The 20971-nt window shown below is 39.4% G+C and overlaps 1 protein-coding gene across 1 annotated transcript in view; it reads left to right on the top strand.

The window, feature by feature from the left end:
• PCCB (propionyl-CoA carboxylase subunit beta) overlaps positions 1 to 20971 on the top strand; it is a 108957-nt gene that overhangs the window by 28155 nt on the left and 59831 nt on the right. The window contains exon 6 of the mRNA XM_046004002.1: positions 9104 to 9214. Within this exon, the coding sequence (XP_045859958.1) occupies positions 9104 to 9214 (111 nt within the window). The remainder of the gene's footprint in view (positions 1 to 9103; positions 9215 to 20971) is intronic.

Raw genomic sequence — 20971 nt, 5'->3', positions numbered from 1 at the left:
TATATGTCTGACCCTCAGGCTGATGCTTTAATATAAGCATGTGAGCTTTCTTCACTTTAAGTCTGGGTGCAATTTGCTGCCTTTGAGCTGTATTTTGGGGTGAGTCCAAATGTGTGAGCCCTTAAAAGTGGTTTTCCAGATTGCTTCAGTCTTGTGGGTCTCAGGACATGAGCCCTGTTAGGTGATTTAGGGGCATAGCTCTCAGATATTTATCTTAAAAGTTTGGGATTCCCAATTTGGGGCTCTAACTCTTTGCTTGTGAGGGAGAAAGTCCAGGTTTTATATTCCTTCCCATGCCAGGGGTGGGGTTCATGTGATATTGTGTGCTCCAGTCTCTCATACCTGCCTTGATGTGCTTTTCTTCTGTGTAGGTTTACTCCTTGAGCCTTTAGGATTTTTATTTATTTTCAGAGGACATTGTGGCTATGGGAGGAGGTACGTTCAGTTTCCTCCTATATTACTATCAAAAACTGCATTTTAAAATCTGTATTAATAGAGGAATTTAACCCATTTGCATTTAATGTGATTACCAAGAAAGGATTTATTTCTGCTATTTATTTTTTATGTTTTTTGTTCCTTAGTTCCTCTATTAATGCATTTTTTTTGTGTTTAGTTATTTTTTTTTAAGTGTGCCATTTTGATTCATGTTTGTCGTTCATTTTCATCATTTTCCCCTAATGGTTTACAATTATTAGCTTAAATTTATAGCAATTTGTTTTGAATAATACCAGCTTAGCTTCAGTGGCATACAGAGGTTCTGCTTGTAAACATCTCCATTCTTCCTCCATGTTGTTGTTTTCATAGAATATATATCTTTATACATTTTATAGCCATTAACAGATTTGTAATTATTTTGTGCATTTATTTTTTAAATACCATGGGAAGAAGAGAGATGTTACAGACAAAACCAAAGTACTGTAATAATACTGTTTTTTATGTTTACTTAGGAAATTCAATTTCTTAGTGTTTGTTTTTTCTCATGGCATCAAGGTACTTATTGTGGCCCTTTCATTTCAGGCTAAGGACTTGTAGTGTTTCTTGAATGGCATGTTTAGTGTAAACAACCTTCAGCTTTTGTCTGGAAATGTCTTAACTTTTCCTTTATTCTTGAAGGATAGTTTGTTGGATATATTTGATACTTTCTTTTTCCTTTCAAGACTTTTTTATTTCTTGAGATTTTATTTTTTTGACAGAGAGATAGAAAGTACAAGTAGGCAGAGCAAGAGGGATAATCAGGCTCTCCCCTGAGGAGGGAGCCTGATGCAGGGCTTGATCCCAGGACCCTGGATCATGACCTGAGCTGAAGACAGACACTTAACCGATTGAGCCACCCAGGTATCCTCCTTTCAAGACTCCTAAATATCCTCCTGGACTCTGATTTCTGGTGAGAAATCAGCTATTAATTTTATTGAGGATCTCTTGTATGTGACAAGTTGCTTCTTTCTTGCTGCCCTCACATTCCTTTCCTTGTGTTTAAGTTTCAGTAGTTTGATTATAATGTGAGTTCGGTGTGAATCTGAGTGGAATCACTGAGATTCTTGGATGTGTATATTCATATCTTTCATCAGATTTGGGAAGTTTTCAGCCATTATTTCTTGAAATACTTTAATCTGCCTCTTCTTTTTTTAAAATTTTCTTTTTATTGCTCTTTTTAAAAAAATTTAATTCAGTTAACATAATGTGTTATTCGTTTCAGAGGTAGAGTTCAGTGATTCATCAGTCTTCTATAACACCCAGTGCTCCTTACATCATGTGTCTTCTTTAATGTCCATCACCTAGTTATCCTATCCCCTAACCCCCTCCCCTTCCAGCAACTCTGTCTTCTGTGCTTAAGAGTCTTGCGGTTTGTCTCTGTCTCTGATTTTGTCTTGTTTTATTTTTCTCTCCCTTCCCCTATGGTCATGTTTTGTTTCTTAAATTCTACATGAGTGAAATCATATGGTAACTGTCTTTCTCTGATTGACTTATTTCTCTTAGCATAATACCCTCTAGTTCCCTTCATATCATTGCAAATGGCAAGATTTCTTTTTCTTTTTTTTTCTTTAAAGATTTTATTTATGTATTTATTTGACAGAGATCACAAGTAGGCAGAGAGGCAGGCAGAGAGCGAGAGGGAGAAGTAGGCTCCCTGCCGAGCAGAGCGCCTGATGCGGGGCTTGATCCCAGGACCCTGGAATCATGACCCAAGTCGAAGGCAGAGGCTTAACCCACTGAGCCACCCAGGTGCCCCAGCCTGCTTTTTCTTTTTCTTCTTTTTGATGGCCGAGTGGCATTCCATTGTGTGTGTGTGTGTGTATATATATATATACCATATCTTCATCTATTCACATGTTGATGGATGTCTGGGCTCTTGGCATAGTTTGGCTATTATGGACATTGCTGCAATATACATAGGGGTGCAGGTGCCCCTTCAGATCACTTCATTTGTATCTTTGGGGCAAATACCTAGTAATGCAATTGCTGGGTTGTAGGATGGCTCTATTTTCAATTTTTTGAAGAATCTCCATATGTTTTCCATAGTGGGTACACTAGCTTGCATTCCCAGCAACAGTGTAAGAGGGTTCCCCTTTCTGCACATCCTTGCCAACATCTGTCATTTCCTAACTTGTTAATTTTAGCCATTCTGACTGGTGTGAGGTGGTGGTATCTCATAGTGGTTTGTTTTTTTTTTAAGTTTTTTTTTTTTTAATTTTTTTTTTATTTATTTGACAGAGAGAAATCACAACTAGGCAGAGAGGCAGGCAGAGAGAGAGGAGGAAGCAGGCTCCCCGCGGAGCAGAGAGCCTGATGTGGGGCTCGATCCCAGGACCCTGGGATCATGACCTGAGCCGAAGGCAGAGGCTTTAACCCACTGAGCCACCCAGGCGCCCCTCTCATAGTGGTTTTGATTTGTATTTTGCTGACGCTGATTGCTGTTGAGCATTTTTTTCATGTGTCTGTTGGCCATTTGGATGTCTTCTTTGGAGAAATGTCTGTACATATCTTCTGTCCATTTCTTCTTGACTGTATTATTTGTTCCTTGGGTGTTTGATAAGTTTTTTATAGATTTTGGATACTAGTCCTTTATCTGATTTTTTTTTTTAAGATTTTATTTATTTATTTGACAGACAGAGATCACAGGTAGGCAGAGAGGCAGGCAGAGAGAGAGAGAGGAAGGGAAGCAGGCTCCCTGCTGAGCAGAGAGCCCAATGCGGGGCTGGATCCCAGGACCCTGAGATCATGACCTGAGCTGAAAGCAGAGGCTTAACCTACTGAGCCACCCAGGCGCCCCGTCTGATATGTTTTTCGCAAATATCTTCTCCCATTCTGTCGGTTGTCTTTTGGTTTTGTCAACTCCTTCCTTTTGTGTGCAGAAACTTTTTATCTTGATGAAGTCCCAGTAGTCCATTTTTGCATTTGTTTCCCTTGCTTTTGGAGACATGTCTAGCAAGAAGTTGCTGTGGCCAAGCTCAGAGCTTGTTGCCTGTGTTCTTCTCTAGGGTTTTGCTGGATTTTCCTGTCTTGCATCTAGGTCTTTCATCTATTTTTAGTTTATTTTTGTGTATAGTGTAAGGAAATGGTCCAGTTTCATTCTTTTGCATGGGCTGTCCAGTTTTGGAATTATCCTATTTTCCCAACATCATTTGTTGAAGGGACTCTCTTTTTTTCCATTGGATATTCTTTCTTGCTTTGTCAAAGATTAGTTCACTATAGAGTTGAGGGTCCTCTTCCTCTTCTTTTGAGAGTACTATTATGTTTATGTTGATACATGTCTAATTCCTTACAGGTTCCTCTGGCTGTTCATTTTTCTTTGTTTTCTTAGCTGCTCCTTAGACTGAATAGTTTCAGTTGTCTTATCTTCAAGTTCTCTGAATTTTTCTTTTGCTTGAAATCTTCTGTTGAACCCCTCTAGTAAGCTTTTCATTTCAGTTACTGTCCTTTTTAGCTCCAGAATTTCTGTTTAGTTACTTTCTATTTCTGTCTCTTTATTGGCCTACTCATTTTGTTCATTGTCTTTCTGTTTTCCTTTTTTTCCCCCTCATGATTTCCTTTAGTTCATTGACTGTATTTAAGGCTATTCCTGGGGTGTCTGGTAGCTCAGTTGGTTGAGTGTCATTCTTGGTTTCGGCTCAGGTCATGATCTCATGCATCATGAGATCAAGCCCTCAGTCAGACTCCCTTCTATCCCTCTGCCTCTTCTGCAACTCACACACACATTGGGTGCACTCTCTCTCTCTTAAAAAAAATTTTTTTTTTTTAAAAGAACCGTTCCTATAACATCTTTGACAATTCAAATGTCTGAGCTTCCTTAGTGATGGTTTCTGTCAAATTCTTTGTTTCCTATAAATGGTCTGTAGCAGCCTGTTTCTTTATGTGTTTAGTAATTTCTTATTTTTGTTGAGTGCTGGGAATTTTGTGTATTTCTGGTAATGTTGGAAATCCAGTTCACTCACTTGTCAGAGATTATGGAGTTTTGTTTGTTGGGGGCTGAATCTATCCATTTGTAACTTTCTGAGCTGTTTCTGCAAAAATATGTTACATGTTGAGTGTGGTCACTGAAGTTTCTGGCAGTCAACCAGTGACCTGACAAAGATTTCATTAAATGTCTGGCTCCTTAAAAAGAACCTCTTTATTTTTATTTATTTGTTTTTAAGATGTGACCTGTTGGGCACCTGGGTTGCTTAACCTGGGTTAAGCGACTGCCTTTGGCTCAGATCATGATCCCGGAGTCCTGGGATCGAGGCCTGCATCGGGCTCCCAGCTCCTCGAGGAGTCTGCTTCTCCCTCTGACCTTCTCCTTTCTCATGCTGTCTCTCACTGTATCTCTCTCAAGTAAATAAATAAAATCTTTAGAAAAAAAGTGATCTGTCTAGTTTTTTTTTATTTTTAAAGATTTTATTTATTGTCAGAGAGAGAGTGAACACAAGCAGGGAGAACTGTAAGCAGAGGGAGAAGCAGGCTGACCGCTGAGCAAGGAGCCTGATGTGGGACTCGATCCCAGGCTCCTGGGATGAACTGAGCTGAGGGCAGATGCTTAACTGACTGAGTCATCCAGGTGTCCCAAGAAACTGTCTCTTTAAATCCCATCTCAGCTGTAGAGCTACTTGAACTTGTCAAGGTTGAAAAAATTACCAGCCTCTGTACTGGTCCTTTATTGACCAAAAGCCATGATTAGTAATCAATACACATATCGGAGGACTTTTGATTTTTGGAGGACAGGGTCCTTATTGCTTACTTTGACATCAGCTAGCCACACTAGAAGCATGGGCTGCCAGTCCCCATGGCTGCCTGCTCCAGGGTTGCCAGGTGTGTGTTGATTCTGCTAACCTCCAGAGTTCCAAAATAGTTGCTTCAGACTGTTCCTGCAACTCAATAGATGTTTAGTTTGAGGCATGGATTCTTAGAGCTTCTTGTTCCAGCGTCTTCTATGGTATCACCCAACTCTTTTATGTTAAACACATATTTTAAGTGTAGTTTTCTAATTCCTTTGACTTTTTAAAAAACTGTTTATTGAGTTATTTGATAATTGCTCTAAGGATTATAATATGTATGTCAATTGATCACAGTCTACTTCAAATTAAAACTGACTAAAATCTGGTAAAATATAGGATTTTTGATCCCATATAGCTCCATTTTATTCCCCTTACTTTGTTCTGTTATTGTTAAATACCTCGTAAGTCGAACAACAAAGTATTAAAATAATTGCTTTATATAATCTTGTCTTTTAAAGTATTAAGAGAGAACTATATACAGTATTGTATATTTAATCACAAATTTAACATTTTTAGTGATGTAACTTGCTTCCTGTGGATTTTACTTACTGTCTGTTGTTATTTTCCTTCACCGTGGAGGACATCCTGAGTGTGGGCAATGGTAGCAGCCTTAGTTAAGTATGTCACTGTTCTTATCTCAAGTTTAACAGTTTTATTTTATTTTTTTAATCAGTAAGCACTTCTCAATTTCTTAATATTTGGTCTGATTCCTAAGCCTCCAATTTTTTTTAAATTTTTTATTTTTTTTAATTTATTTGACAGAGAGAGATCACAAGTAGGCATAGAAGCAGGCAGAGAGAGGAGGAAGCAGGCTCCCTGCTGGGCAGAGAGCCCGATGCAGGACTCATCCCAGGACCCTGAGATCATGACCTGAGCCGAAGGCAGAGGCTTAACCCACTGAGCCACCCAGGCACCCAAAATGTTTGTTTTGACAATTTCCTTCAGTTTTTTAGTTGTTTCTCAGAGGGGAGAATTTTCTGAACTCTTTCCTCTGCCATAGCTGGGAGTTCACTCACACACCTTGATATTTTTTGCATGATATAGATAACTCTTTCAAGTTTTTTATTGTTGTAAAATACACATGAAATTTATGAATTTAACCATTTTAAGTGTATATCCAGTGGTATTAAATACACTCATAATGTTATGCAACCATAACCAGTATTCATCCAAGTAACTATCCATCTTGCAAAACGAACTCGTGGGGCACCTTTCTGGTTCAGTTGGAAGAACATGCAACTGTTGATCTTGTGGTTGTAAGTTCAAGCTCCATATTGGGTGTGGAGATTACTAAAAAAAAGAAATAAACTCAAAAAATATTAAAGAAAAGAAAAAGAAACTGGAACTCTATACCCATTAAACAGTTTCTCCCTATTATTCCCTCCTCTCAGCCCCTGGCAATCACCATTCTACTATGTCCATGTGATTTTGACCTTATATGCCTTATATAAATGGAATCATATTGTATTTTTAAAATTCAGCTAATTAACATACAGTATATTATTAGTTTCAGGGGTAGCATTCAGTGATTCATCAGTTGTATATAACATCCAGTGCTCATTACATCACGTGCCCTCCTTAATGCCCATCACCCTGTTACCCCAGCACCCTACCCATCTCCCCTCCAGTAACCCTCAGTTTGTTTCCTATGATTAAGAGTCTCTTATAGTTTATCTTCCCCTCTGATTTTGTCTTGTTTTATTTTTACCTCCTTTGCTCTGTGTTCCTCTGTTTTGTTTCTTAAATTCCACAAATGAGTGAAACCATATTATAATCATCTTTCTCTGATTGACTTATTTTCCCTTGGCATAGTACTGTCTAGTTCTATCCACATCATTGCAAAGGCAGGATTTCATTCTTTTTGATGGCTGAGTAATACTTCATTATTTATCTATGTACCACATCTTCTTTATCCATTCATCTGTTGAGAGACATCTGGGCTCTTTCCATATTTTGGCTCTTGTGGACATTGCTGCTATAAACATTGGAATAGAGGTGCCCCTTCAGAACACTACATTTGTGTCTTTGAGGAACCCCCCAGCCTGTTTTCCAGAGTGACTGTACTAGCTTGCCTGGGATCTTATTAATTTGTGTTTTTGTGAATGGCTTATTTCACTTCACTTAATGTCCTCAGGGTTTATCCATGTTGTAGCATGTGACAGGAAGTTTTTCCTTTTTGAGGCTAAGTAATATTCCACTGTATGTGTGTATGTATGTGTGTATGTGTGTATGTGTGTGTGTGTGTGTGTGTATATATGCGCCACATTTTGCTTATTCATTCATCCATTGATGGGCACTTGGGTTCCTTTCAGTTTCAGTTATTGCGAGTGATTTCCCTCTGAATGTGGGTGTACAGATACCTCTTTGAGATCCTGGGTTCCATTCTTCTTGGCATATTGCCAGAAGTGGAGTTTGGATCCCATGATAATTTTTAAAATTTTGAGGAACCTCCATGCTGTTTTCCACAGTGGCTGTACCAATTTACATTCCGAGTAGTAGTGTGCAAAAGTTCCAATTTCTCCACATCCTCACCAACATTACTTGTTTTCTGTTTGGTAGTAGCCATCCCAGTGTTTGTGTTGTGCTACTTCATTCTGATTATGATTTGTATTTACAAATGATTAGTGATGCTGAGTTGGAGGGTCGGGGGCTTGCAACAGTGGGGTAACGAGGTACAATAGTGGCCACCTATCTAACTACATCTCTTTAACCAGAATCAGCAGTAAGTGATCCCTCATATTTGGAGGACAGAGTGCTTTTCACCTGCACTGGCTCCTGAGAGCCCTGTGTAAGCTGCTGCAGGAATCTAGGTACAGCTGCCTGCTTTGTGGCTAGGGAGCAGCAGATGAGTAGTGGCTCTTGTGCTAAGAGTGAAAATAGACTGTAAATTAGGCACAATTTTTCTCCAAATTAGTCTCCAAACTTTCCACTGGGAGTTAGAAGCCTTCAGTAGACCAGAATTTCAGAAAGTTTTATCAGATTATGTCAGTGCAGTTGTTGTCCAGGTGTTTCCTACTCTGCCATCTTCCCAGAATCTTCTCTGTAGATGGCTTTTTGTACTGTCCTCAGCTGTGTCCTATGACTTGTAGAAATTGGGCTCAGAGCCAAGAAATGGCTAAAAGTGAACATTTCTTATGCTGATAGAACCCGGGGAAGGAAACAAAGTTAGGAGTTGGGCAAGGAGTCATTGGGCTTTATTATCTTGCCTGTGTCCTCTAGTCCCTACCCCTCTCTTTTTTTTCTTTTTTCCCAAGAGGTGGCCTGAGGCTTGACCCTTCACATACCTCTGTTCCCATGGAGACTTCCTGGCTCCTGCTACCTCCCTTTCCCCATATGTCCTGCCTAAACATGGGCAGACATTGAAGACTCAGAATAAAGTAACACTCGCCTCTTAGCCTTGCCTTGTAACTGCTAGATACCCCCTGTGGCAGGTGTGAAGGGACTCTAAATAGAGGTCATGGCTCCTGTATGTTCTGCTCAAGGTTTTCATTCATTTTTTTTCAGCCAGCTTTGTGCAGATAGGGGTGCTGGACCTGACGTGTGTTTGGGGCTGGGGTAAGAGTGAATAGAGTCTCTCTGAGTTTATGTCCTGTTGGAGCTTTCTGGAAACTACTGCCAAGGAGGGGAGAGAGGGTATTTGCCACAGAGAGTAATAAGGCAACTGTCCCACCTGTTATGAGGAGAAACCGCATATATAATTTTGGGAGAACCTATATTGATTAGGTCTTTTGCCGCCAGCATCGAATTTCTGTGACTAAAAGCCAAAAGTAATTTTACAGCTGCTTTTATCTTCTGCAGGTAGTGCCTTGAACACCTCTGTAACCACATGCCTTGCCTTTCTCTTTTGGCAGAGGAATGTCCTGGCATCTGGAGTCATCCCTCAGATTTCTCTGATCATGGGCCCGTGTGCTGGTGGGGCTGTGTATTCCCCTGCTCTGACTGATTTCACGTTCATGGTTAAGGTAAGAAAGAAGGGCCTGCTTCTCCTGCCCTTTGGGAATTGTGTAGTAACTGCAATAAAAATAGTTCCTGACCTAGATCCAGGTTACCTGCTTTATCGCTGCTTTCAGCGTAGCAATGATAAGATCTTAGTGGAGGGAAGGTTTTGGCTGAAATCTGTAGCTTATGGGACTTCTGTGACAATGTGCTTGTGTACTTCATTGTTGGGTGGTTTTACTTGTTGATTTGAATTGCAAATGATTTTTAAGTAATCAAAGGATCCTATCTTCTGCCTAGACGGATGATTGGTTCCTAAATCCTATTAAAAAGTTCCTCATGGAAGTGTTGGGGGGCTCAGTTGGTTGAGCACCTGACTCTTGATTTCAGCTCAGGTTTTGATCTCAGGGTTTTGGGATCAAGCCCTGTGTTACACTCTGTGCTGGGCATGGAACCTGCTGAGGATTCTCTCTCTCCCTCTCCCTCTGTCTTTCGCCTGCTTCTCCCCGCACTTTCTCTCCTTGTCTTAAAAAGAAAGAAAACATTTCTCATGGAAGTCTTTTCTGTAATCTACTTTATTGTGAAGTTGTTTCCTATGTCCCATCTTTATTTCTTCGGTTGTTTGCCATGTCATTACATACTGTCTGTAATGGTAAATCTGAACTCTAACTTCATTTTGAGAGGCGCTTTATCTTTAGAACACAATTCTTATAGAATGAGATTCCTAATTTTAAATGAGGCCTACTTGCACTTATACATGGGTATTTACTTTAACTTGATATCTTTTTAAAAAATTAGTCTTTTCCTCCTAAAATATTTAATAATAACGATCAATAAATGTCAAGACACATTTGAGGGGGAGAGGTAAAGACAGTCCTCCAATATGAGGAGAAAACTGTAAATAGGAGGAATGTAAATATGGAACACCCTTTTCTCGAGGGTAGTTTGGCAGTAAGAATTGAGAAATTATGAAAGGTGCTTACCCTTTGATCCAGATATTCTGTTCTTAGTGACAGACTGAAAACAACATATATGTTCAATAGGGATGGGTTTAAAAAATTCAGATTACCACATCTCTTCCTGAACAAAGCAGGAAGAGATCTTTGCTTTTTTGCCCTCTACCTTGCCTGCAAAATCAGTATCTACCTGAGCTCACCCAGTCCTCTTCTTCCTGCCAGGAACAGAGGTGGCAATTCCTTTGGCTAAGCCCCTTCTCTCTCCTGCTTCCTACATTTGTGCATATCATGTATTGCAACTCTTCACACCTTTTCAGTAGCCAGCCTCCTCCTGTCCATTCTGTTCCATCTGTCATCTTTCGCCTCTCCCTTGGTCCTGGGTCCTCCCATCAGAACGGATCCCTATTCAGGTATTTCCTATCTTCAAAACAACCCAAAAGCCCTCCCCTGCTCTGCATCTCCCTGTGGCTATTGCCCATTCCTATCTTCCTATCGTCTCCCTAACACATTCCAATTTGGCTCTGCCCCCTCGCTCTACTAAAACCAGTTCTTTTAAGGTCACCAGTGATTTCTGTGTCACTGCCAGTAATCTTTAACACACGTTTTCCTGAGGATTAGCAACATTTGTTTCCCTTTGCTTCCACTCTGTTGTCCCTGGCATTTCTTCTCACCTCTCCAGCCTTCTTGGTGTCCATCACTAACCCTTGTGTTAGCCGGCACCTTCAACATCTCAAAGGATTACCATTTCTTTTTTGTGGTGAGAACATTTAAGCTCTACTCTCCTAGCAATTGTCAAGTATATAATACACCATTAACAGTCGGAATCACTATGCTGTACATGAGATCCTCAGAACTTATTCATCTTAGAACTGGAAGTTTATACCTTATACCAGCACCTCTCCATTTCCTCCAGTCCCCAGCCCCTGGTAACCACCATTCTACTCTGATTTTATGAGTTCAGCTTTTTCGATTCCACACACAAGTGAGATCATACATTACCTGTCATTCTTTTTCTAATTTTATTTCACTTAGTATATGCCTTTATACATGGGTAATAATTAGACATTAGTGAAGTGCTCTCAAGGTCCGTCCCTATTGTCGCAAATGACAGGATTTCCTTCTTTGTCATGACTGAATAATGTCCGTGTGTTGCATTTTCTTTATCCATCTGTTCTTTTCGGTAAGAGTCTGTTTTTTTGGTTTGTCTTTTTTTCCCTTTGTTCATTTGTTTTGTTTCTTAAATTCCACACATGAGTGAAATCATATGGTATTTGTCTTTCTCTGACTGACTTCATTTAACGTTGTATGCTGACTCTACCCATGTTTTGCATATGGCAAGATTTCATTCTTTTTTATGACTGAATAATATTCCTCTGTGTGTATGTGTGTGTATCACATCTTTTTTATCCATTCATCAATCATAAACATTTGTGGGTTGTTTCCGTAATTTGGCTATTGTAAATAATGTTGCAATAAACATAGGGGTGTATGTATCCCTTTGAATTAGTGTTTTGTATTCTTTGCTAGTGTAATTACTGGATCATAAGGTAGTTTTTAAAAAATTTTTTGAGGAACCTCCCTACTGTTATCCACAGTGGCTACACCAGTTTGCATTTCTACCAGCAGTGCACGAGAGTTCCCATTTCTCCACATCCTCATCAACTCTTGTTTCTTGTGTTTTTGATTTTCGCCATTCTGATAGGTGTGAGGTGATATCTCATTGTGGTTTTGATTTGCATTTCCCTGAAGATGAGTGATGTTGAGCATCTTTTCATGTATCTGTTAGCCGCCATCTGGATGTCATCTTTGGAGAAATGTCTGTGTTGTCTTCTGCCCGTTTTTTTGTTTGGGTTATTAGTTTTGGAGATGTTGAGTTGTATCAGTTCTTTATATACTTGAGATACTAACCCTTTAGCAGGTATGTCATTTTCAAACATCTTTTCCCATTTAGTAGGCTGTCTTTCAGTTTTGTTGATGGTTTCCTTTGGTATATATCCAAAAGTAGAATTGTTGGTGATTCTATTTTTAATTTTTTGAGGAACTTCCCTACTGTTTTCCATAGTGGCTGTAGCAATTTACATTCCCATCAATGGTGCACAAGGATTCCCTTTCCTCCACATTCTAGCCAACACCTAGTTCTTGTCTTTTTGATAATCACCATTGTCAAGGAGGTTGAGGTGGCACCTCCTTTTGGTTTTGATTTACATTTCCCAGATGATGGGTGATGTTGACCATTTGTATGTCTTCCTTGGAAAACTGTCTGTTGAGGACCTCTGTTCATTAAAAATTTTTTTTCTAGCTTTATTGGTACAATTGTCATATAGCATGTGTAAGTTTAAAGTGTACAATGTGATAGCCTTATATATACATATGTTGTGAAATATTTATCATAATAAGGTTAGTTAATACATTTTTCATTTCACATAATTACCATTTTGGATTTTTGCTGTAGTTGTTATTGAGTTGTAGGTGTTCTTTAAATATTTTTGATATTAATCCCTTTTCAGATATATGATTTGCAAATATTTTCTCTCATTCAGTAGGCTGCCTTTATATTTTGTTGATTTTTCTTTTGCTGTGCAGAGGCTTTTTAGTTTGATGTCCTACTTGTTAATTTTTGCTTTTGTTCCTTCTGCTTTTGGTGTCGTATCCATAAATTGTTCCCCATATTTTCTTTTTTTAAATTAAAAAAAGTTGGTTTTGAAGATTTTATTTGAGAATGAGAAAGAAAGAGAGAGAATGAGCAAAGACGCGTGCACAAGCAGGGGAGGGGCAGAAGGAGACAGGGAAGCAGGCTCCTGCTGAACAGGGAGCCCTACGTGGGGCTCGATCCCAGGACCCCAGGATCATGACCTGAGCTGAAGGCAGACTCTTAGTTGACTGAGCCCCCCAGGTACCCTCCGCCATGTTTTCTTCTAAGACTTTTATGGTTTCAGGTCTTTAAGTCTTTAATCCATTTGAGTTAATTTTTGTGACCGGTTGAATATATGGGAGTAATCGCATTTTTCTGCCTGTAGAGATCCAATTTTCCCAAAATCATTTATTTAATTTTTATTTATTTATTTATTTATTTATTTAAGATTTTATTTGAGAGAGAGAGCGATCACAGGCAAAGGGGAGGAGTAGAGGGAGAAGCAGACTACCCAATGAGCAGGGAGCCAATGCAGGACTTGATCCCAGGACTCTGGGATCGTGACCTGAGTTGAAGGCAGATGCTTAACCAACTGAGCCAGCCAGGCGCCCCCAAAATCATTTATTGAAGAGCCTTAGCTTTTCCTCATTGAATATTCTTGGCTTTCTTGTCATATATTAGTTGGCAGTATATATGAGGGTTTACTTTTGGGCTCTTGATTCTGTTCTATTGGTTTGTAAGTCTGTTTGATGCCAGTACTATACTGTTTAAAAGATTACTATAATTTTGTAGAATAGTTTGAAATCCAAAAATATGGTGCCTCTAACTTTAATTGTCTTTGCCAGAATTGTTTTTGTTATTTGGGGTCTTTTGTGGTTCTATACAAATTTTTGACTGTTTTTTTCTATTTCTATCAAAAATGTCATTGGAATTTTGAAAGGAACTGCATTGAATCTGTAGATAGCTCTGGGTAGTATGGACATTTTAACAATACTCTTATCCATGAGCATGTGATCTCTTCCATTTATTTTTGTCATCTTCAGTATCTTTCATCAAAGTCTTAGAGTTTTCAGCGTATAGATCTTCCACCTCCTTTGTTAAATTCATTTGGAATATTTTATTATGCTTGATGCTATTGTGAATGGGCTGGCTTTCTTTTTCTTTTTGAGTGTAGAAAAAGCTACTGATTTCGGTGTTTATGTCCTTTTTTATTAGTTATGTGTTGGTATCCTAAGTAATGCCATTCCGCACTTGCAGAACTTTTAGTATCTGCATATTAGTGCCATCTCCCCTCTTTAGTCCTCCACAGCGAATCATCAGGTCTTAACCATTCTACATCTTAAATATTTGGTGTCTTTAATGAGAGTGCAATACAAATGCTACCAGATTGATTTTTAAAGGACTAGATAGTCCATGAAAGAAGTGATGAGTGGCATGCTCTGCTAGGTGATAAAATGTAAAGTGAAATAGCAAACTGGTTCATTAATTTATAAATAAATAGACCGGGATGGATATTATTCTGTTCAGCGTCACCCATAAAGTCAGTTTTTTGTATCAAAGACCTCAAAGGTTCCAGCATTACTAAATTCTGGTTGACATTTCTCAGTCATCATCTTACTTGACCTTTTAGCATTTTACTTAGCTGATCATTCCTTCCTCTGAAACTTGGAAGCACCATAATTCTTGGGTTTCTTCCTCTAGCTCTTCTCTCCTTCCCTGGGTGATTTTTATCCCATCTCCAGACTTTAAATATTCAACTATTTGCTGACAGCTCTCAAATCTGTGTCTTCTGGATGGAACACTCCTGAACTCTAGGATTACCCATTTGGGTACATACCAGTGTTTCCATTTGGCCTTCAGTGGTATCTCAAACTTCATAGGTTTTGGTCTCTTACAAGTCTCTTCCAAATTGCTTTCCTTCAGCCTTCCCCATCTCAATAAATGGCAAGTCCAGCCTTCCAGTGGCTCAGGTGAAAAAACATTGCACCATTTTAACTCCTCTTTTTCTGTCACATGCCAAGTTCAGTTCCAAGTCATATTCATTCTACTTTAGAAAGTAGTCTCAAATTACATTGCTTCGTATGTCTTACTACTTACACTGCTACTATATTAATTCAAGCATCCCACCTGGATTATTGCAGAATCCTAATTTGTCTCCCTGTTTCTGTCTTTGCCTCTCTTGCACTTAATTTAAATTTTTTAAAGCACTCTTAATTGTCTCATACTCAGGGAAGTACGTAAAATACGTAAGTTTGACAATTATTAAGTGCAAATCCATGTAAATAATACTGAGTTCAAGAAATGACCTTCAGGAGCCCTGCTCCCATTACCTTTCCTAATCACTATTGCCTCCTTTCCTCCTGTCCAGAATTATTTATGATCTCAGCTTTTGTGGTAATTATCTGTATTTGCTTTATAGTTACAAGTTGTGGTTTGTTGCCCGTTTTGACCTTTAAGATAAGATGCAATCATATAATATTCATTCTTTTGTTCATTCTTTTGTGTGTGACTATGACTCATTATGTTTTTAAGATTTATCCATGTTCTTTATAAATATAGTTCATTCATTTTAATCTGTAGTAAATTATCTTAACGTATTCATCCATTCTGCTACCTTTTGTGTTTAAAGATTTTTGCCATTGCCATTGATGCTGATATAAACATTTTTTTAAAAGATTCTATTTATCCACTTATCTATTTGACAGAGACAGAGAGAGAGATCACAAGCAGGCAGAGAGGCAGGCAGAGAGAGACGGGAAGCAGGCTCCCTGCCAAGCAGAGAGCCTGGCACGGGGCTTGAACCCAGGACCCCAGGACCATGATCCGGGCCCAAGGCAGAGGCTTTAACCCACTGAGCCACCCAGGCGCCCCGTGATCGAAACATTCTTAAACCTGTACCCTGGTTTCAGGTTCTCAGGTAAGAGCATAATTATGTCATAGGATGTACGTATCTTCAGCTTTTTTAGGGTAATGCCTAAGTGTTCATTAAAGACGGCGCAGCAGTTTACACTTCTGTTCGCAGTGTGTGAGAATTTCACTTGTTTCACATGCTTCCAGCGCTTTTATTAGTATGATTCAGTCATGCCAGTTCGCGTGTGGTGTGATCGTTCATCGCATTTCCGTGACTGATGACATTTAGCACCTTCTCATATGTTTCTTTTGTGGCGTGCCTGTTCACCTCTTTTGCCCATTTTACAAATTCTGGGTTTTCCTTATGTTTAGGAGTTCTTTTTATGTTCTGGATGTAAGTTCTTTCTCAGTTGTGTGTTGCCCTGCCTTCTCTCACACCGTGATTTGCAGCTTCCCTCCTCTCAATGCTACCTTTTGAACAGAGTGTTTCAGAAGTCTTTATTTTGGAATTTCGAATTTTCAGCATTCTATTATTTATTTATTTATTTTAAAGATTTTCTTTATTTGCGAGCGCATGAGTGGGGGAGCAGCAGGGGGAGAGGGAGAAGCAGACTCTCCGCTGAGCAGGGAGCCGTATGTGGGGCTCGACCCCAGGACCCTGGGATCATGACCTCAGCCAAAGGCAGATGCTTAACCCACTGAGCCACCCAGGCAACCAAATTTTCAGAATTATTAACCATTTGTGAGTGGGTTGTGTATATCATGTTTCTTTACTGTTTAATGCTTCTGGATATAATTCTTAAGAATTAGGATATTTTCTTCCACAACTAGTTAATAAATTCAGGAAGTTTAACACTGATGTAGTACTTAAAAAAATTGTTGCAAAATATACACAAAAAAGTCAAAAATGGAAAATTTCAGTTACAGTTCTATGGCATTAGGTATATCCACATTTTTGTGATACCAGCACCACCAGCAATCTCCAGAAATTTTTCATCTATCCCAGCTGAAACTTTTTACTTATTAAATAGTAGCTTACCATTCCCTGCTACTCCTAACACTGTTCTGTCTGTGAACTTTTGGAATCCTACAGTATCTGCCCATTTGTGACTGGCTTATTTCATTTAGCATAATGTCTTCAGAGTTAGTCCATGTTGTAACGTGTTAGAATTGCCATCTTTTAAAGGCTACTTAATATTCCTTTGTATGTATATGCCACATTTAAATATCCATTCATGTGTCAGTGAACACTTGAATTGTTTCCATCTTTTTTTTTTTCTTCCTCAAAGATTTTATCCATTTATTAAAGAACACAGAGGGAGAGGGAGAAAGAGAAGCAGACTCCCAGCTGAGCAGAGATCCCAATGTGGGACTCAATCCCAGGACCCTGAGACCATGAGACCTGAACTGAAGGCCGATGTTTAACCACCTGAGCCACTGAAGCACCCCTGCTTTTTTTTTTTTCTTTAAAGATTTAAAAAAATTTTTTTATTTGACAGACAGAGATCACAAGTAGTCAGAGAGGCAGGCAGAGACAGGAAGGGAAGCAGGCTCCCTGCTGAGCAGAAAGCCTGATGCGGGGCTCAATTCTAGGACTCTGGCATCATGACCTGAGCCAAAGGCAGAGGCTTTAACCCACTGAGCCACCCAGGTCCCCCCCGCCTTTTTCCCCTTTGTTAAGATTTTATTTATTAGCAAGAAAGAGCACACAGGTGGAGGGAGTGAGGGAGAGGGACAAGCAGACTCCCCACTGAGTGGAGAGCCAACGTGGAACTCTGATCCCAGGACCCTGAGATCATGACCTGAGCTAAAGGCAGATGCTTAGTGGATTGAACCATCCAGGGACTCCAGCTGTTTCCAGCTTTTGGTTATTGCAAATAATACTGCAACAAATATTGATGTACAAGTTTTTGTACTGTTTCTGTAGTGTTCTCTTTGTTCTTTGGGGTATACACCTAAGAATGGAATTACTGGGTCAGGTATTATTTCTTTTTAAAATTTTTAGGAAACATTATCCACTGTTTTCCACAGTGGCTGCACCAGTTTGCATTGCCACCAACAGTACATGAAGGATCCTTTTTTCCCACATTCTTACCAACACTTGTTGTTTCTTGTATTTTTGATTTCAGCCATTCTGACACGTGTGAGGTAACATTTCATTGTGGTTTTGATTTGCATTTCCGTGTTGAAGAGTGATGTTGAGCATCTTTTCACATGTCTTTTAGCCATCTGGATGTCTTCTTTGGAGAAATGTCTTTTCATATTTTCTCCCCATTTTCAGTGGGATTATTTTGGTGTTGAGTTTTGTTGGTGTTGGATATTAACCCTTTATCAGATGCATCATTTGTAAATATTTTCTCCCATTTAGTATGTTGCCTTATTGTTTTATCATTTCCTTTGCTTTGAAAAACCTTTTTTTTTGTTTTGATGTAGTCCAAATAGTTTATTTTTGCTTTAGTTTCTTTTGCCTGAGGAGACATATCTAGAAAAATGTTGCTTAGGCCCCTGTTAATTTTTGAGTTACTTTTTATTGTCGAGTTATAGGAGTTAAAATAAGTATTCTGGATATTAGTCACTTATCAGATACATGATTTGCAAATATTTTCTCCCATTCTTTGGGCTGCCTTTTCATTCTGTTGGTAGTGTCCTTTGCACAAGATTGTAGTTTTGATTAAGTCCAGTTTATTATCTTATGTTGCCCCTGAATTTTTGTCTGTATCTAAGAAGTGTTGCCAGATCCAGTGTCATGAGACTTTGCCCATTTCCTAAGTGTTATGCTTTTAGCTCTTCTTTGTAGGCCTTTGATCCCTTTTAGTTAATTTTTGTGTATGGTAAGACATAAAGTCCAGCTTCATTCTTGTGCATGTGAATATGCCATTTTCCCGTCACCATTCATTGAAACGATGGTCCTTTCTCCACTGGATGGTATAGGTATCATTGCCAAACCGTTGGACCGTATATATGAGGGCTCATTTCTGGGCTTTCTGTTTTTTGACTGGTCTATATGCCTTCATGCCAGTACCACACTGTTCTGATTCCTGTAGCTTTGTAGTAGGCTTTGAAGTCAAGAAAGTGTGAGCCCTCCAACTTTGTTCTTCTTTAAGACCTCCAACTTTGTTCTTCTCTAAGATTGTTTTGGTTATACAGAGTACTCTGAGATTCCTCATCAATTTTAGGATGGGCTTTTCTCTTTCTGTAAGAACAAGTCATGTGGTTTTGATAGGGATGGCATTGAATCTGTATATTGTTTTTGGTAGTGTTGACATCTTACAGTATTGAGTCTTTCATCCCATGAATAGGAGATGTCTTTCTATTTATTTGTGAATTTTTGAATTTCTTTCAGTGATGTTTTGTAATTTTTACTGTACATATCTTGTGCCTCTTTAGTTACGTCATTCCTAAGTACTTTATTCTTTTAGAAGCTATTATAAATGAAATTATTTTTGTAATTTCCTTTCCATATTGTTTGTTGTTGCTATATAAAAATGCAGCTAATTTTTTTTAAAGCAGGAGAAAATAAAATTTAATTTCATACCTCCAGGGAATCTGCACAGACATGGAAATTCTAAAAATAGGCAGAATGAGGTATATTTGTAGTCCTGAGCTAAGGAGCAGAAAGATGAAAAAGAGTAAATGTTTGGTAAACAAATGTTTGCTGGGCCACTCAGAAACAATGGGACATTGAAGACTTTGAGCAAATAGGCCTTTTTAGGTTCCTCCCTGTCTACCATCCCTAGTTCGTGGTATAATGTAGTTATCCATGGGGATAGCTATCTTTCTGGAGCAGGTCCTCTATCTAAATTCTTTTCAGGCAGTTGTAGGGAAGGTAAAGAGCTTTTCCTGAATCTGCTGGATATTGATTGCTTTTTATCTTAAAATAATCTTCATGTCAAAGTGGCCCATTTTGGGGCACCTGCATTGGTCCCTGCCATGTCAAGATACAGCATGATTCGGTGAGCCAAATTAGTGACCTGAATTAGACCTAAGAAAACTGCTAGCCAACAGTGACAGAATACTTAAGTCAATTCAATGCCTTAAAAAAAAAAAAAAGTGGTTTAAAAGTGTTTTTTTGATATTTTAAAAAATTTGAATTCAATTAACATATAATGTATTATGGTTTCAGAGTACAGGTCTGTGGTTCATCAGTCTTATATAACACCCAGTGTTCCTTACATCATGTGCCCTCCTTAATGTCCATCCCCTAGTTACCCCATCCCTCTACCACCCTCGCCTCCAGCAACCCTCAGTTTGTTTCCTGTGATTAAGAGTCTTTTGTTTGTCTTCCTATCTAGTTTCATCTTGTTTTATTTTTTCCTCTCTTGCCCTATGATCCACTGTTTTGTTTCTTAAATTTGCTTTATGTGGCTTTTGTTCCCTGAAGGCTTTCTGTATAGCTTAGAGGATGAGACTGAAAATGGCGGCTTCCCAATCTCTGACCCCAGAGCCAAAAGCTCGGGGCCCCACTCCTCAGTGAGTAAGCCATCAGTCACTCCTGTCTTCCTGGTCTCCAGCTACACTCCATGCTCATCTGGCCTGTGACTGAGTGTTTCTGTTTCTGGCACATGACCCTGCTTTTGGTCTCCAAACCCTGCAGACTCCTGTGGCCTGCTCCTACGCTGCTCCTCCCAGGGGAGGAAGGGGGAGTCATCTGTTCTGCTGCTGGTTGGGCCCCTGCTTAGAGACTAGTCACCCATATGTGCTGGGATTCATGGTTTATGGTAGCCCCAAGCTGAGAGCCCACTTCTGGGCTCACTGTTTGCAGCTGGCTTCCCCACTCTGGTGCCTGGGAGCTTGCCTCACTCAGGCACCCCTGGTCTTCCTGTGACCCTAAGGATCTGAGACCACACTGTCCCAGTGAGGGTTCTACCCACCCCTGCTGTCTGAGCAATGTCCCTCAGCAGAGCAGACTTCTAAAAGTTCCAATTTTGTGCTCTGCTGCTCTACCACTTGCCAGGAGCTGGCTGATGGAAGTTCCCTCCCTCTCCCTTCCATCTATCTTCCCGCCTCAGATTCACTTCTCCACACCTCCTACCTTGCAGAAAGTGGTTGCTTTCCTATTTGTAGAGTTGCAGTAATTCTTTTCTTAGAACTTTGGTTGAGTTCACAGATGTTCAGAATGATTTGATAGCTATCCAGCTGAATTTCTGGGACCAGATAAAATTAAGGTCTCCCACTCCTCCCCCATCTTGGACTCCTCTTTCTGCCTTTAAAAAAGAAAGTGGTTGAATGTAATTTCCAGTTTGCTTTTGAATTTCAATGCAACCAAACCTCCACTCTCAGCTATGCATTAAATGGCGGTGGTTGTTGCCTCCTTTTTCCTCTTACTCTGAAATAATGACTTTGGA

Source organism: Meles meles, chromosome 4 (genome assembly GCF_922984935.1).
Source record: "Meles meles chromosome 4, mMelMel3.1 paternal haplotype, whole genome shotgun sequence".
Taxonomy (NCBI): domain Eukaryota; kingdom Metazoa; phylum Chordata; class Mammalia; order Carnivora; family Mustelidae; genus Meles; species Meles meles.
This window is presented reverse-complemented; position numbering and strand designations above follow the sequence as displayed.